Source organism: Dendrobates tinctorius, unplaced genomic scaffold (assembly GCF_039654945.1).
Source record: "Dendrobates tinctorius isolate UK_male_01 unplaced genomic scaffold, ASM3965494v1 ptg000045l, whole genome shotgun sequence".
NCBI classification, from domain to species: Eukaryota; Metazoa; Chordata; class Amphibia; order Anura; family Dendrobatidae; genus Dendrobates; species Dendrobates tinctorius.
Window position 1 is genome coordinate 7,700,304 of NW_027361713.1, and position 17,814 is coordinate 7,718,117.

The window sequence follows — 17,814 nt, forward strand, 5'->3', positions numbered from 1 at the left end:
CTGACTATAAATATGTGAATGAGTTATGAGACACATTAGTTCTGTTACTCTATGTTGTCCAAACCTCTAAAAAATCTTACTTTGAAATGAAGCCCCCACTCTCACACCGTGAACGAGGGTCAGTTCCTTCAGCGAACAGTAATTCAGGGTGATGCAGAACATCAACGAGAACAGACTGTTCTGCTTCTACAAGCGGCTTTAGCTGCTCCTCTAGCACATTTATTATATCCTGAAGACAAAAGAAAGGGGTCAGTGTAATACCGGTGAAGGTGCTGAACCACTAATGAACAGAGTATAAAATCTAAATACAGTGTGCCATTTCTATGCTTCTAAAGACTCACACAGAGAAGATTTATGACACGTACTATCATAGTGTGGTGCCACCTGGTACTTAGCATGAATAGTAAGCCCATCTCCTGATCTGGAAGCTGCAGGTCACACAGGATCAGTCTTGAACAGCCAGCCCTCAACATAGTGGTCGCTGGTCACTGCAGAGCCGTAACATTAAGGCTGTGTGCACACGCTGCGGATTAGGTGCGGATTCATCCGCGCGGATTTTGTAAAATCCGCACGTGAAACCGCAGGTTAAAAGACCTGCGGTTTTACCTGCAGATTGCTCTGCGGTTTTGCCCTGCGGTTTTTCATCTCCTCAATGGAGGAGATGGCAAACCGCAGGGGAATCCGCAGAAAGAATTGACATGTCAATTCTTTCTGCGGATTGAAAACCGCAGATAATCCGCGCAGAAAATTCCGCACCGTCTGCATTGCGGTTTTTGATTCCCATAGTGAATCATTGTACTGTACACCGCAGCAAAAACTGCTGCGGGTCCGCAGCGGCCAAAACCGCTGTGGAACCGCAGCAAAATCCGCAGCGTGTGCACACAGCCTAATAGTCTTCTGCCCAGTGAGCTAACTCTATTGGCTGCACAGACCTGGATGTGGGAGAGCGACTGAGCATGTGAGACCTGCACCATTCAGCTCATCAGGTGGATGTGCACATTCCTATACCATTTCAACACCAAATAAATGTCATCACTCATTACTTGATTGTTTTTTTGACAGCATGTAAATTGTAATATTTCAATAATAATACCACTAGCTTGAGTGAAGACAAATAAATTGCTATTACCATACTAGCTTTTCTTTGTGGAAGATCATAGTCCATGTTTGCACTTCTCAAGAGGATGCGCTTAATTCTCCTGCATACTGACCTGCAATTTTTCTACAATATTCTTGTAGTCCCACTGATTCTGTGTGGCAGTAACGCGAGTGAAGGTTCTTGAGGAGGCAGCTTGCTTGTAGGTGGGCTGATTTCTTTGAAGGGAACTTGATGAACTGTTCAGTAAACAACTGACGTGTGAGTCTAAGTCCATGGGAAGGGAAATGTTGCGGCTTTTTGCTAAAAAATGATAGTTAATGATACTTAATCAAAAAATAAAAAAATATGTTTGCATTTCGCAGCAATCTTAAAGGGAATATCTCACCTGGTGCACCCAGTATACTAAGTGGTACATTGCTGGAATAAGCCTCATGGTGCTCTCAGATTACATAGCAAAAACCTGCTGACAGATTCCCTTTGAGGTATCTTTGCAGATAACAATTTGTAAACACCAAATAGTCTGACAACCACACATGGTTAAATAACCATGTTGGATTACTACAGCCTATCATCGAAGTCACATAGTCACAATAGAAAAAATGATGATCAAAAGGCAATAAGTTTACATCAAAAAGGTGCAATTTTTATTAGAACAACCATATTAAAATCATATTGCCAAACATTAAGCAGATAGGAAAATACAGATACTTGTCACTCCTGAACTCTCATACGACGCTCTGAATCCGGAAGTGGTTATCACCCTTGTAATAATCAATTAATAACAGGATGGTATATAGCTTAAAGACTGCCACTGCTAGTCTACTGTGGCCAAGGTTATTAGAAAATAAGATGTGGCGTAATAGTAACCACCTATATAGCCTATCAACTCAGTATATGACTAGCCTTAGTGGACAATACCTCCTACACAGCCTGCTTACACCATATAGGAAAAAGGGGGAACAATTACTTCACTATAGCATTCCACACAGTGGCTATCATCCCCAAATAAATGCAAGGTGAACACCGCTGGTAGGTATACCTATCCTAATATCCCATACTATGCAATTTTTTTCAAACAGGCGCAAGATTTGAGAGACAGGTTGAAAGAGCGAGGCTATAGTAACCGTATGATCAAGAAAGCCTTCAAAAGAGCTAAATATTCGTCCAGAAATAGCTTGTTATATGGTAATAAACAGAGAGACGAATCAAGGATGGTAAGGTTTGTTACGGACTTTCATTCACAATTCTCCCAAATGAGAAATATTATGAATAAGTCGTGGCATATCTTAAAAGCGGACCCGGTAATTGCTAGATTCATCCCTGAGAAAGCTGCTATTGCGGCAAGGAGGTCAAGAAATCTATGTGATAGACTAGTACACAGTCATTACACAGGTGTTCAGGTTCATTCATTTTTAGATCAAATGACGGTACGAATTGGTTCATCCTCCTGTGGCCGCTGTGTTGCTTGTGCCAACATCGATCGGGCTGACTCATTCGTTAGCCAAGACGGCTCCCGCGAGTTTAAAATAAGGAAACACATTACATGCGTGACTAAGAATGTAATTTACTATGCGGAGTGTCCATGTCATAAGAAATATGTTGGCATGACAACCAGACAACTTAAGGTACGAGTTAGGGAACATGTTCTTGGCATAGAGGCTGCAACCAACACAGATGATGTTCTATCACTTAAAACAATCCCCCGCCATTTCAGAAAATATCATAAATGTGACGGGAGTCTCTTTAGGGTTAAGGGCATTGATATGCTGGAAATAGGTATACGGGGAGGTTGTGTTTCTAGTTGATTGGTGGTTACTATTACGCCACACCTTATTTTCTAATAACCTTGGCCACAGTAGACTAGCAGTGGCAGCCTTTAAGCTATACACCATCCTGTTATTAATTGATTATTACAAGGGTGGTAACCACTTCCGGATTCAGAGCGTCGTATGAGAGTTCATGAGTGACAAGTATCTGTATTTTCCTATCTGCTTAATGTTTGGAAATATGATTTTAATATGGTTGTTCTAATAAAAATTGCACCTTTTTTATATAAACTTATTGCCTTTTGATCATCATTTTTTCTATTGTGACTAGATAACAATTTGTGTTGTGTTTCTTTGCTCAAATAAATGAATGTGAAAAAAGCTTTATTTTCTGGCCAGAATTACATAAGTTGTAGTATAAAAAAGGAACAAAAAAGCAGCAAAAAAATCCCCAAAAAACAAAAGGCACAATAACACAAGACTTTTGAAGGTCTATCAATAAAACATGCCACAAATGGTAGAAAAAATGTTGTGCTTTTGAAAAACAAATACAAAACTATGTGCCTAAAAATGCATTGTGTTACTGCAAGGCATCTTTACTGATAATGTGTGCAAACTGTAAAGCGCTGCAGAATAGGTTAGCGCTATATAAAATTAAAGATTATTATTATTATTAACTGAAAATGCTCATGCAGGATCAATTTCATTACACTGACATGTTTGCTTCTAAACCTATTTATTTATTATTTATTTGCGTTTTGCTAAGATATTATGTTTACCAGTATAGTTATAATGTATATACTAATGTATAAGGCAGACAATTTAAAATAATGTGAAATTTCTTACCAACCATGGCCAAGGCCCTTATGCAAGCCTCTACTGATCCCTTATATTGCTGCTGAAGCCAGGGGCACTCAAGAAGCCGAGTAGTCGACTGCAGAAGCTGGACTACTATTGTTTGATGAGTCTTAAAAGAGAAATTGATTAGTTTCATTATATATATTTATATATTATCATTTTCTAATCCACAAACTTACCTGCTGTGAGGTGCCAAGGGGAGAGGTACTAGAAAACAGGTATATTTCTCCCCGTTTCATTTCATATGTCTCCCTGTACTGATGATGAAGCCAGTTTATTTCACTGTAATACAGTCCTGGTTTCCTTAGTGATCAGCATGGAAAGGACTGGTAGTTCCCCTCCACTTATTCAGTCCAGGTTTTGGTTTCTTGACTGGTCCAGCTGATATAATCAGGAGGAGCTGGGTTCTCTCAGTCTATCTCGTCTGCTGAGCTGGGAGCTGACACAGTAAGATTACATGGACTTCTTTGCTGTTATATAGGTTTATTTTGTAGTTAGCCTGCTATTGTTAGTTAGTGGCCAGATGGCCTTAGATGTTTTATTTCATGTTTGGCATGTGTAACATGGAGTAACAAGTGTGCACAATAAATATGCCGTGTCAATATCCATGTGGAACTTGCTAGTCTGCTGAAGTGACTTCATAGCCACACGCTTGTGCCAAAGCAAAGATCCCAGCTGAGCTATCTATTCCCCACAAATGGTGTTTCGAATGCGGGCACTTGTGGCTGCTGGACTGTGACTGCAGAGAAAACGCTGTGTATGTCCTGGCTGAAAGCTTCTGCGCTTTTGAAGAGCCAAGAGTCCAGTAATATGGAGGAACTAGTGAAGCAGTTATTGCAAGCAAATGTGCAGCAACAGCAGACTAATACTTGCTTCCAGAAGGCTCTGGAGCAGCAACACCAGATGCAGCAGGAGCAGTTGGAGGCAATAAAACAGGCCTTGGTTCGGCAACCCCGAGATGAGAGAGACCGTGCACAAAGCGCTGCTAGTGCGCAGAAAGCCGTACAGAAGACTTTGCTTAAAATGACCGCAGACGATGATGTGGAAGCATACCTCACCGTGTTTGAACGTATTGCAGAACGTGAGCACTTACCGCTGGACAGATGGGCTGAGGTAGTTGCTCCATTTCTGAGCGGAGATCCACAAAAGGCCTATTACGATCTGAGTGGAGCGGATGCTATGGACTATATCAAACTCAAAGGCGAAATCCTGGCAAGACTGGGAGTAAACACGTATGTACGCGCACAGAGGGTGCATTTATGGAATTTTGTGGAGCATCAGCCAGCCCGCTCACAAATGCATGATCTCATCCATCTAGTAAAAAAATGGCTGCAACCAGAGGCTTTGACGTCCGCACAGATGGTGGAGCGTGTTGTTCTAGACAAGTACCTGCGGTCCTTACCTGCTAAGATCCAGAGGTGGGTTGGACAGGGTGACCCAACTACCGCTGACCAGTTGGTGAATATGGTCGAACGCTACAATGCTTCTGAAAGCCTACTTCAAGGGACATTAGCACCCCACTGGCTCCCCAAGAGATCGCTGGAGAGTCCTGCGAAACCTACTTCATCTTCAAAAGAAGAGAACGTCACAATGAAGGGTAGCAGACCTACAAAGGACTATGGAGGTGGTACGGGCTCACATCAAGCCAGCAGACCTCATCTGGGATCTCCATCGAGGAGACAAGGGCCTATACAATGTTGGCGATGTCGCGGGCTTGGCCATGTAGCAGCTAACTGCCCAATGACTATAGAGCCAATGGACTGTAACGCTATGAGGCGTCTTTCGTTATATGTGCAGTCAGTCTGTGTGGCGGAGACCCTCACGGGAAATGAACAACACGTGTGCCACGTCGAGGTTGACGGTTATAGTGTGAATGCCGTCTTGGATTGCGGCAGTCAAGTAACTTTGGTACATGCCAGTTTGGTGGACTCTAGCGTCCTAACGAACTTAACCGTGGGCATTAGTTGCATCCATGGGGATACCAAGAACTACCCCACTGCCTGGGTTACTCTTGCCACGCCAGTAGGGACCAAAAGACATCAGGCAGCAGTCATAAAGTCTATGGGACACAGTGTAATCCTGGGGAGAGACTTTCCCTTATTTTGGGACTTGTGGAACTTCAAAAGTGGCATGAACCCTCTAGTTGAAGACGGTGCTCCGGAGCTAGCCCCTGAACCATTGCAGCAAGACGACGGAGAACTCATCTCAGAGGAAGTACTAGAATCTGTGGACTCTCCTCTGGCTGTGTATGCAGGCGAGGCAGACCAGCTAGAGGATGTTTTAGAAATGCCTGATCTTGAGGTGGCCCGTGGTAAGTTTGGGACCGCTCAGCACCAGGATCCTACTCTAGCAAGGGCGTGGGAAAACATAAAGGTCTCCGAGGGAAGACCATTGTACCCAGGGGCTCAAAACGAGTTCCCACACGTGGCGGTGCAGCAGGATATGTTGTATCACATAGACAAGGTGCGAGGGGTGGTGGTAGAACAACTAGTGGTACCTAAGTCTTTTCGCCAGGTAGTTTTGGAGTTGGCACAAAAACATCCCTTGGGAGGACACCTGGCGGTAGAAAAGACAAAACACCGTATTCTGCAACGTTTCTTTTGGCCGGGTCTAGTGGGAGACGTGACCCAGTACTGTCGGTCATGTCCTACGTGTCAATTGACCGCACCTATGTCACATTTTAGAAGCCCCTTAGTGCCCTTACCAATAATAGAGGTTCCCTTCGAGAGGATAGCAATAGATATAGTCGGTCCATTAGTAAAATCTGCCAGGGGTCATCAGTACATTTTGGTAGTATTAGATTATGCCACGCGTTATCCCGAAGCAGTGCCCTTGCGGAATGCCAATGCGAAATCAATTTCAAAGGAGCTGGTTAATATGTTTTCCCGCACTGGCATTCCGAAAGAGATACTTACGGATCAAGGGACCCCCTTTATGTCTCGTATACTTAAGGATTTATGTAAACTACTAAAAATCTCCCATTTGCGTACCTCAGTATATCACCCTCAGACTGATGGTTTGGTGGAGCGCTTTAACAAAACCCTAAAGGGAATGTTGAAAAGGGTGGTGGATAAGGACGGGAGAGATTGGGATGCCCTACTACCATACCTCCTGTTCGCTATACGTGAGGTACCCCAATCCTCCACAGGCTTTTCACCTTTTGAGATGGTTTATGGGCGGTGTCCTAGAGGCCTGTTAGATATTGCCAAGGAGACTTGGGAACAAGAGGTGACGCCTTATCGCAGTGTAATTGAACACATAACACTTATGCAGGACCGAATTGCAGCAGTTATGCCAATAGTTAAAGAGTGTTTAGAGCGCGCACAACATGCCCAAAGCACGGTATACAACCGAGCGGCAAAAACACGAGTCTTTCAATCCGGAGACAGGGTGTTGGTATTGGTGCCTACCGTAGAGAATAAATTTCTTGTGAAATGGCAGGGACCATACGAAGTGCTGGAACGAATAGGTGAAGTAAATTATAAGATACACCAACCAGACAAGAGAAAGCCCGAACAAATATACCACATAAACTTGCTTAAGGCCTGGCGGGACAGGGAGAGTCTGGTGGCAGGAGCTGCCCTTGAGGATGGGCCTCGAGGGGCACCACCTTCTAAGGTAAAGGACCCCCAGGTAGCTCCGCCAGAAGTCGGTATTGCAGACACGCTATCCGAAAGCCAAAAACGAGAGACCAGGAAGTTCATACAGAGGAACGCAGATATTTTCTCGGAACTTCCTGGCCGGACTCACCTAATTAAACATGACATTATTACTGATCCACAGGCGCGGGTACGGCTAAAACCATATCGAATTCCGGAGGCTCAGAGACAAGCCATTGCCCAGGAAGTGAAGAAGATGTTAGAGCTCGGGGTCATTGAGGAGTCCCGGAGTGATTGGGCTAGCCCTATCGTACTGGTGCCCAAACCCGATGGGACTATCCGATTTTGTTACGATTTTCGGAAAGTAAACGAGGTATCGAATTTCGATGCCTACCCGATGCCAAGAGTCGATGAACTGATAGAGAGACTGGGTTCGGCTAGGTACATATCCACTATTGACTTAACAAAAGGTTATTGGCAGATTCCCCTCACGGAATCAGCCAAAGAGAAAACTGCCTTTCTTACGCCCCAGGGATTATTCCAGTACCGAGATATGCCATTTGGGTTGCATGGTGCCGCAGCCACCTTCCAACGTCTAATGGATATTGTCCTAAAGCCCCATGGCCAGTATGCATCCGCGTACTTGGACGACATCATTATCTTTAGCGATGACTGGGACACGCATTTGTCAAAAGTACAAGCCGTCTTAGACTCCCTAAAAACAGCTGGGTTGACTGCCAATCCCAAGAAATGTACGTTGGGATTGGAAGAGGCTCGCTATCTGGGATATAGCATAGGGAGAGGCGTCGTGAAGCCTCAAGCCAATAAAGTGGACGCTATTCAAAATTGGCCACGACCGGTAACCAAAAAACAGGTTGGAGCTTTTTTAGGGATCGTTGGTTATTATGTTCATCAAACATTTTGCGACCATCGCAGCTCCTCTCACAGATCTTACTAAGGGGTCGAAATCTGTCACAATAAAGTGGAACGCAGAAGCAGAGGAGGCCTTTCAGCGATTGAAAACAGTCCTCTGTGACCAACCAGTGTTGGTTGCACCAGACTTTAAACGGGAGTTTATTGTCCAAACGGACGCCTCTGGGGTGGGCCTCGGCGCGGTTTTGTCTCATGAAGTAAATGGCGAGGAACACCCAGTGGCCTATCTAAGCAGAAAGCTTACGAGAGCAAAAAAGAACTACAGTGTAGTTGAGCGGGAAGCCCTGGCTGTGAAATGGGCCTTGTGCACCTTGCGCTATTATTTAGTAGGTCGCCAGTTTAGACTAGTAACGGACCATTCGCCCCTAACGTGGATGTCCCGGGCAAAAGAAGGCAATGCGCGGGTGACACGCTGGTTCTTAGCATTACAAGGGTTTAAATTTTCCGTGGAGCACAGGGCGGGCACAGCGCACAGAAATGCAGATGCGTTGTCTAGAACGCACTGCTTGGTGACTCGTCGTGTCCGACCCCACGGGCTCGAACAGAGGAGGGGGGTGTGTGAGGTGCCAAGGGGAGAGGTACTAGAAAACAGGTATATTTCTCCCCGTTTCATTTCATATGTCTCCCAGTACTGATGATGAAGCCAGTTTATTTCACTGTAATCCAGTCCTGGTTTCCTTAGTGATCAGCATGGAAAGGACTGGTAGTTCCCCTCCACTTATTCAATCCAGGTTTTGGTTTCTTGACTGGTCCAGCTGATATAATCAGGAGGAGCTGGGTTCTCTCAGTCTATCTCGTCTGCTGAGCTGGGAGCTGACACAGTAAGATTACATGGACTTCTTTGCTGTTATATAGGTTTATTTTGTAGTTAGCCTGCTATTGTTAGTTAGTGGCCAGACGGCCTTAGATGTTTTATTTCATGTTTGGCATGTGTAACATGGAGTAACAAGTGTGCACAATAAATATGCCGTGTCAATATCCATGTGGAACTTGCTAGTCTGCTGAAGTGACTTCATAGCCACACGCTTGTGCCAAAGCAAAGATCCCAGCTGAGCTATCTATTCCCCACACTGCACATATATAACCTGATATGCTGATAGTGGTAAGTATTTTCTTTAAAGAGAACCATATGATAAATAGCCCTTTTTTGCCCATATTTTATTTTTATAGCTCCACTGAGCATTCCTTTCTTCTTTTTTTTTTTTTTATTTAGTTCAAGAAATATAAGGCTTTTTATTAAGTGCTAATTTCTATAGTCTTTATCAAGGAGGTGTTGTTCAGAGTATTCTCTGGGGGCATGTCTTTCGGCTGCTCTAGTTTATTAAACTACACCCCTTGGTAAAGACCCAAAAAGTAGCAGTAATTAAAACGTCCCACATCTCTGGAACCATAGGACGATTTAAAAACAAACAAAAAATATTCAGTTCAACATTGAGAATAAAATAGGAGCAATAACTGGTCACGTTTGACCTGGTGACCTACTATCCTCCCTGTCCTGCTAAAATATATATATATATATATATATATATATATATATATATATATATATATATAGTTACCCTTCATTCTTGAAACTGGTGGAATCTGGTGTCTTGGACCAACAACAGTCTCTATGATAAATCCTCTGTGCCTTTTTGCTTCCTAATGCATAGTCTGCCTTCTTCAGAGAGCCCCGTATGGACTTAAAGTGGTTGCCTACTGCTCAGACTACCCCTTCTCAATCCTAATGCTTCCCCCCAGTAAAATAATAACACTTATAATCACCTCCAATGCCAGCGCCGTTCCAGCAGTGTTGGCACACTCTCTCCTGGGTAGTGAGAGACATTGTTATGTCACGAGATCCCTGCGACCAATCAGCAGTGGTTTCACTCTTCTTTCTCATGGACTTCACTGACGGCAGGAGGAAGTGAGAGCTGCTACTGCCCGCTCACTTCCTTTGGGTGTTCTGACTTGTCTGAAGGAGAGAGTGAAGCCCTCAAGGAGTGTGTGACATTGCAATTAGTGATGGGCGATTGCGCTTGGATAACGTTTTAACCAAACATGCACTCGGGTGTTAGCCGAGTATCTTGGCAGTGCTCGGGATATTATGTTCGCGTCCCTGCGGATTCATGATTTGCGGCTGATAGACAGCATAAACACATGCAGGGATCGCCTGTTTGTTAGGTAATCCCCACGTGTGTTCAGGCAGTCTAACAGCCGCAAATCATGGAGCCGCAAGGAAGTGATCATAATATACAAGCACTCCCAGATGATCGGACAACACCCGAGCATGCTCGGATAAGACGTTATTCGAGCACGTTCTCCCATCACTAATTGCAATTTCATGTGTGCCCCGAGAATGTTGGTGCAGGCACTGTTCTGGGTGAGTGAGTAGAAGTGTTATTATTTTACTGGGGAGAAATATACACACTTTCCAAGAGTCGTCTGAGTACGGACAACTACTTCAATATTTCCATTTAATCATTTCTACAATACATACAGTGGGGAAAAAAAGTATTTAGTCAGTCAGCAATAGTGCAAGTTCCACCACTTAAAAAGATGAGAGGCGTCTGTAATTTACATCATAGGTAGACCTCAACTATGGGAGACAAACTGAGAAAAAAAAATCCAGAAAATCACATTGTCTGTTTTTTTTTCATTTTATTTGCATATTATGGTGGAAAATAAGTATTTGGTCAGAAACAAAATTTCATCTCAATACTTTGTGATATATCCTTTGTTGGCAATGACAGAGGTCAAACGTTTTCTGTAAGTCTTCACAAGGTTGCCACACACTGTTGTTGGTATGTTGGCCCATTCCTCCATGCAGATCTCCTCTAGAGCAGTGATGTTTTTGGCTTTTCGCTTGGCAACACGGACTTTCAACTCCCTCCAAAGGTTTTCTATAGGGTTGAGATCTGGAGACTGGCTAGGCCACTCCAGGACCTTGAAATGCTTCTTACGAAGCCACTCCTTTGTTGCCCTGGCGGTGTGCTTTGGATCATTGTCATGTTGAAAGACCCAGCCACGTTTCATCTTCAATGCCCTTGCTGATGGAAGGAGGTTTGCACTCAAAATCTCACGATACATGGCCCCATTCATTCTTTCATGTACCCGGATCAGTTGTCCTGGCCCCTTTGCAGAGAAACAGCCCCAAAGCATGATGTTTCCACCACCATGCTTTACAGTAGGTATGGTGTTTGATGGATGCAACTCAGTATTCTTTTTCATCCAAACACTACAAGTTGTGTTTCTACCAAACAGTTCCAGTTTGGTTTCATCAGACCATAGGACATTCTCCCAAAACTCCTCTGGATCATCCAAATGCTCTCTAGCAAACTTCAGACGGGCCCGGACATGTACAGGCTTAAGCAGTGGGACACGTCTGGCACTGTAGGATCTGAGTCCATGGTAGCGTAGTGTGTTACTTATGGTTGGCCTTGTTACATTGGTCCTAGCTCTCTGCAGTTCATTCACTAGGTCCCCCCGCGTGGTTCTGGGATTTTTGCTCACCGTTCTTGTGATCATTCTGACCCCACGGGGTGGGATTTTGCGTGGAGCACCAGATCGAGGGAGATTATCAGTGGTCTTGTATGTCTTCCATTTTCTAATTATTGCTCCCACAGTTGATTTCTTCACTCCAAGCTGGTTGGCTATTGCAGATTCAGTCTTCCCAGCCTGGTGCAGGGCTACAATTTTGTTTCTGGTGTCCTTTGACAGCTCTTTGGTCTTCACCATAGTGGAGTTTGGAGTCAGACTGTTTGAGGGTGTGCACAGGTGTCTTTTTATACTGATAACAAGTTTAAACAGGTGCCATTAGTACAGGTAATGAGTGGAGGAAAGAGGAGACTCTTAAAGAAGAAGTTACAGGTCTGTGAGAGCCAGAAATCTTGATTGCTTGTTTCTGACCAAATACTTATTTTCCACCATAATATGCAAATAAAATGAAAAAAAAAACAGACAATGTGATTTTCTGGATTTTTTTTTCTCAGTTTGTCTCCCATAGTTGAGGTCTACCTATGATGTAAATTACAGACGCCTCTAATCTTTTTAAGTGGTGGAACTTGCACTATTGCTGACTGACTAAATACTTTTTTTCCCCACTGTATACTGCTAGCATCCAAAAGCCCTCAAGACCCAAAGAACAAGCAAAGCTATACAGAAAATCAATGTGGATTGTGCTGTGCATAATCTCATACCTGAAGAGATGTGCTGTTCTCTGAAAATGGGGAGTTAAAGAACGATCTTATTGTTTCCAAAACCACAGTAAGAACATACTTTTCTAAGGTAGGATCTGAAAGACGTTTCTCACGCTTGTTACATACCTGGGAGAAGCAGAGGATGTAGATATAATAGTTATATTAGGGTGTATTATCTAAAGATTTAAAATCAGTTTCTCACTTACTTGAACCATGTCTAGAATAAAGTTTTCAAAAAGGGTCCAGATGTGATTGCTTGTATATATTTCTTTCATTTCCACCTCTGTGTCCACATAACAGTGATTTACAAAATTCACATAAGACAATTTTACCTTTTGAAACAAAATAATTTAGAATAGTTAGGCCATGTGCACACGATGCAGATATCCAGCGGATCCGCAGCGGATTTTACCGCGCAGAAACGCTGCATATCCGCATTGTGATGTACAGTAGCATTTAAGTCAATGAAAAAAAAAAAACGCTGTGCAGACGCTGCAGATTTTTCCGCGCGATTTTCCTGCGGTACAAAATCCGCAGCATGTCACTTATTTTGTGCGGTTTTCCACCTCCCCTGTCTTCAAATCCGCAGGGGGAAAACCGCAGTGGAAAACCGCACAAAAACCGCAAGAAATCCGCATTAAAAATGGAAGAAATCCGCAGGAAAAATGCAGGTCATTTGACCTGCGGATTTCTTCAATTCTGCGCGGAAAAATCCGCGGGGCAAAAAAGTACGTGTGCACTTAGCCTTAAACCTAAAATGAAGAGAAGTCAGAAAAGAAATACTGGAAATAACTATTAGAAAACAAAGCTGTTTTGAAATAAAAGAGATCCCGTTTTCTATGGCAAGTTATTTTAAAGCATATTTACTTTGAATTAAGACAAATTTTCATTAGTCCATATTACATCAAGCAAAGCATCAGAATTCATGTTTATTACATGAAATAATTAAGTGCACAAATGTTCCTACTTTGAAAGCTAAACTATGCCACATGTCTGACCATTTCAGACTGATTTTAAATAGTAACTATTTGAAGACCATATGGGTGCAGCGTAATGCTTAGCCTCATCTGTGAAGGTTTCCCCATAGGTAAGAGCTGATCGCTGGGGATCACTCCACATCAGCATCTTGTAAAGGGACTCTTTCAACAACCAAGGTTTGTCCTATAAAATCTATAGAACTGTCAGATATAAGGAAAGTTTGAACAGTTACTTTTATGCATTAACCAAAGTAGAATTTAAAATCAAACCTCCGTAATGCAGTCTTCGTGAGTAACCACCCGGACAACATCCTCCAGAGGTAATAAAGATGTGCACTTGATTTCAGTGTAGACATTTTTGCCCTCAGCACAAGCAGCTAGAAGATCAACTAGTGAAATGTGATACATGAGTGGACTGTTCTCATCTACCCCCTCACGAGCTGCAGCCATCATTTCCAGCATTGACGCAAATGAAGATTTGTCATTGTAGAAAACAACAACATCGTCTCCTGCATTTGTCAACTGCACAAAGAAAGAGCACAGTTTTACTTCATTTTATTGGCTATTGGTCAGTGTTTAGACAGTCAGCCATACACATTCATTTACCACTGGTGTTTTCAATTAACATACATTTGTAACCAATCAGTAAAAAGTTGAAAGTGCATTAAAATATATTACTATTATGTATTGTTTTCTACTTGTTAGATACATTTTGTATTTTTTTATATACCTAATATACAATAAAAAATACCAAAGAAGGAGCTGTAGCACTTGTTAACACATCCAGGAAGAAAGAATACAGTAGTAGTTCAATAGTTCTATGAACAAAGTATATCATATATTTTAATCAATAGATCTTGAAATATTAATACGTTCCACAATTTAGATATTTTTTCCATGCTGATATAATCTTATAAACATATCTCTGCTATCCATTGTGTAATTTTGTGTGCCCAACCATGTACAGCTGCTGCAGTTCATGGTCGCACATACACAGCTCCAGGTCCATATACTGGTGACACTGCATGGACTCTCAACTGCTCATTTGTGTGAGGGAACACATTGCACTGCCTGGTTGTCATGATCCATGCGGGATCAGGACAGATAAAAGCACAGGTAACCTTTTTTTTTCTCAAGCTGTGCTTAGAGATGTTTTTGCCCCTGGTGGCAATTTGGATTATTGCACTGTGGTGTCGTTTGTTCTAAGTTTTCCCCCGGTGGTGGTGAGCGTCATTGCACTCTGTTTCTTTAGTTAAGTGCACATTTATAATGCAGGTGTGATTGCTGGCTCTGCTATAAAATAATCACAGGTGTTGCAATCAGGGTTGGTGATAGTATTCAGTTCCAACCATCCCTGGTGGAGGAAGGAGCTGGAGAGAGCTCCTTGCAGCACGGTCAGTGCCCTGGTGTGGAATGAGTCAGAGGGGATTTCCTTGCAGCTCTGACAGAGCTTGGTGGCAGCGATTCAGGAGGAGAGCTGCATTCTGGTGGTGGACTCTGTTGTCTGGAGCAAGAGCAATAGAGTAAAGCTAAGTGGTGTTCCCCTGTTTGTGTTTTCCCTTCGTGTGTATTAGTACAGCGGTGGGGCCAGTGCTTGTGCCACCCAGCTCCCTAGCAAGGGATAGGTGTAGGGTGTGCTAGGGCGACAGGTATCCTGAGAGGCGCCCAGTGCGGAACCCTCATAGGGAACGTTGGGAGCGTTAGGGACACTGACTCAGGGGAGTGCAGGAGGTCTCCATGTCCTCTTTCCGTATCGCAGAGCCCACCGTTGTAACTGTGTTCCCTCCCCCTAGTCTTGTTGTTTTCAGTTACCGGCCTGCGGGCCGTGTCACACAAGACTGTATCACGTGCCGCGTCTTGTTGTCTCAGTTACCGGCCTGCTGGTCGCGTCACACAGAACGGGTCCACGTGACACTGGTGTTTTATCACTGGAGAGAGTGCTTCTGCCATGACACTAGCCCTGAGAGCTCATTATAAATCAAGTCAGGTACATAACAGTTCAGTGACCCCTCTCCCACCCTCACCCCCTCGGAAGTCACTTGACTTGATTTATGATGAGCTCATAGGGTTTGTCACACAACAAAGACACTTGTTCCTGGGATAAAACAAACAGGCAAGAAAATGTGTTCCCTCACAAAAATGAGCATCTGAAAGTCCCTGCAATGTTGTCAGTATATTCACTGAAGCTTCTTACCCTGCTCAACAGCTGTGTATGTGCGACCGTGAGATGCAGCAGCTCTACAGAGTTGGACACCGCAAATAAAATAGTACACAGCAGGGGCATATTTAAAAGATTATCTCAGCACAGGAACATTTTTTTAAACAAATCCAATTGTGAAACTTAATGTTCCAGGATTTATTGAATAAGATTTACTTTGTTTGTGAGATAACCCCTTTTAAAGAAAACGCCAACCAGCAATACAGAGAAACATTATTAGGCAAGCTATTAAATAATGGCAGAATTGATGCATACTGAGTAAAAGTGAGTATAAATTATAAGAAAGTTCAAGCACCTATGGTGTTGTCAGAATGCTGATAAATAGAAACTGCCTAAACATGAAAAGTTGAAAGTTACAATGTATCAGAAAATATTTTATGGCTATCCATAAAAGGTATAACTCCCATACATCTATAACAAAAAATATTTAGCATAACACATTTAAATATTTAGAACATAACACATACAGTGGAGAAAATAAGTATTTGATGTACTGCAGTTTTGCATGTTTTCCCACCTACAAAGAATGGAGAGGTATGTATTGATTATATTGCATGAAACAAGTACTTAATCACCTACCAACCAGCAACAATTCTGGCTCGCATAGACCTGTCCACATATTCAATCACACTCTATCCTCTCCACCATGGCCAAGAACAAGAGCAGTCTAAGGACACCAGCAACAATATTGCAGACCTGCACAAGGATGGCATGGACGTCAGGACAATAGGCAAGCAGCTTGGTGAAAAGACAACTGTTGGCACAATTATTAGAAAATAGAAGAAAGCCAAGATGATTGTCAATCTTCCTTTGTCTGGGGCTCCATGCAAGATCTCGCCTCGTGGGGTAAGGATAATTCTTAGAAAAATCAGGAGTCAGCCCAGAACTACACCAGAGGACCTGGTCAATGACCTAAAGAGAGCTGGGACCACACTCTCAAACATTACTGATAGTAACACACTACATCATCATGGATTAAAATCCTGCATGGCATGCAAGGTCTCTTTGATCATGCCAGAACATATTCCGGCCTGTTTGAAGTTCGCTAATGACCATCTGGATGATCCAGAGGAGGCATGGGATGAGGTCATGTGGTCATGTGAGACCAACATATACACACGTGGTCAAAATTGTTGGTACCCCTATTTTAATGACAGAAAAAACCACAATGGTGACAGAAATAACTTGAATCTGACAAAAGTAATAATATATCAAAAATCTATGAAAATTAACAAATGAAAGTCAGACATTGCTTTTCAACCATGCTTCCACAGAATTTTAAAAAAAATAAAACTCATGAAATAGGCCTGGACAGAAATGATGGTACCCTTATCAGGACACACAGCTCCGTCGTGCGATTCCTCCTGAGGAACGGCTCCTGGTCACATTACGGTATGTAATATTTACAAACTAATGCCTGCATAATTTTCTTTGTTCTGCCATGTACTATTCCAAAGCCTTCAGAATTATTGTTCTGCCATGTAGTAAACAAAAGCCCGCACAATTATTGTTATGCCATGTACTAATTTTTCTTTTTTTATTTTATTGTTTTAAAAAACCATATACATAAATATTAATTTTTGTTCTTTCACGTTTTCACAGATTCCTGGTTACTGGAGAGACCCTCTTTTCAATCCACTTGCAGTACCGGATTGGAATCTCCACCTTGTCGGAAATAGTTGCGGACACCTGCCGGGCTTTGTGGGACGTTCTCTGTCCAGAATTTATGCCCCTCCCCACTGTGGAAAAGTGGATTGAAATAGCTGAAACCATACTCCAGCCGGGACTTGGACGACACCAAAAAAATCTTTAATTACAGACTGACCAGGGCCCGAAGAACTGTAGAGTGTGCCTTTGATATTCTTGAATCCAGATGGTGCATTCTCGCCACAGCCATTAATCTGAACCTGGAAACAGTAGATGAAGTGGTGAAGGCGTGTGTGGTTCTTCATAATTTTGTGATGGCTAAAGAGCACCCGAACATTGAACTAAATGAACCAGCTCCAAACCCATTGCCTGAATTCACTCAGCACTGTTATGAATGAGTCACCGTAGGAGGCAAAAGCAGAAATACAAGCTAAATCCAGAAAACCAGAGAAGTTGGCAACTATCAGATTGCAGACCCCTGAACCTATCAACACAACTAGCAGTAGCCGTGGGGGGTTCCTACGATGCCCTAGACCACT

General features: G+C 43.0%; 1 protein-coding gene across 1 annotated transcript in view; it reads right to left on the minus strand.

Moving 5' to 3' along the window:
- Positions 1–17,814, minus strand: part of ITPR3 (inositol 1,4,5-trisphosphate receptor type 3) — a 580,258-nt gene that overhangs the window by 206,884 nt on the left and 355,560 nt on the right. Inside the window, exons 31-36 of the mRNA XM_073575604.1 lie at positions 13,681–13,932; positions 12,640–12,765; positions 12,434–12,559; positions 3,712–3,832; positions 1,212–1,399; positions 81–229 (exon numbers count right to left, since the gene is read on the minus strand). Coding sequence (XP_073431705.1) covers positions 81–229; positions 1,212–1,399; positions 3,712–3,832; positions 12,434–12,559; positions 12,640–12,765; positions 13,681–13,932 — 962 coding nt within the window. The remainder of the gene's footprint in view (positions 1–80; positions 230–1,211; positions 1,400–3,711; positions 3,833–12,433; positions 12,560–12,639; positions 12,766–13,680; positions 13,933–17,814) is intronic.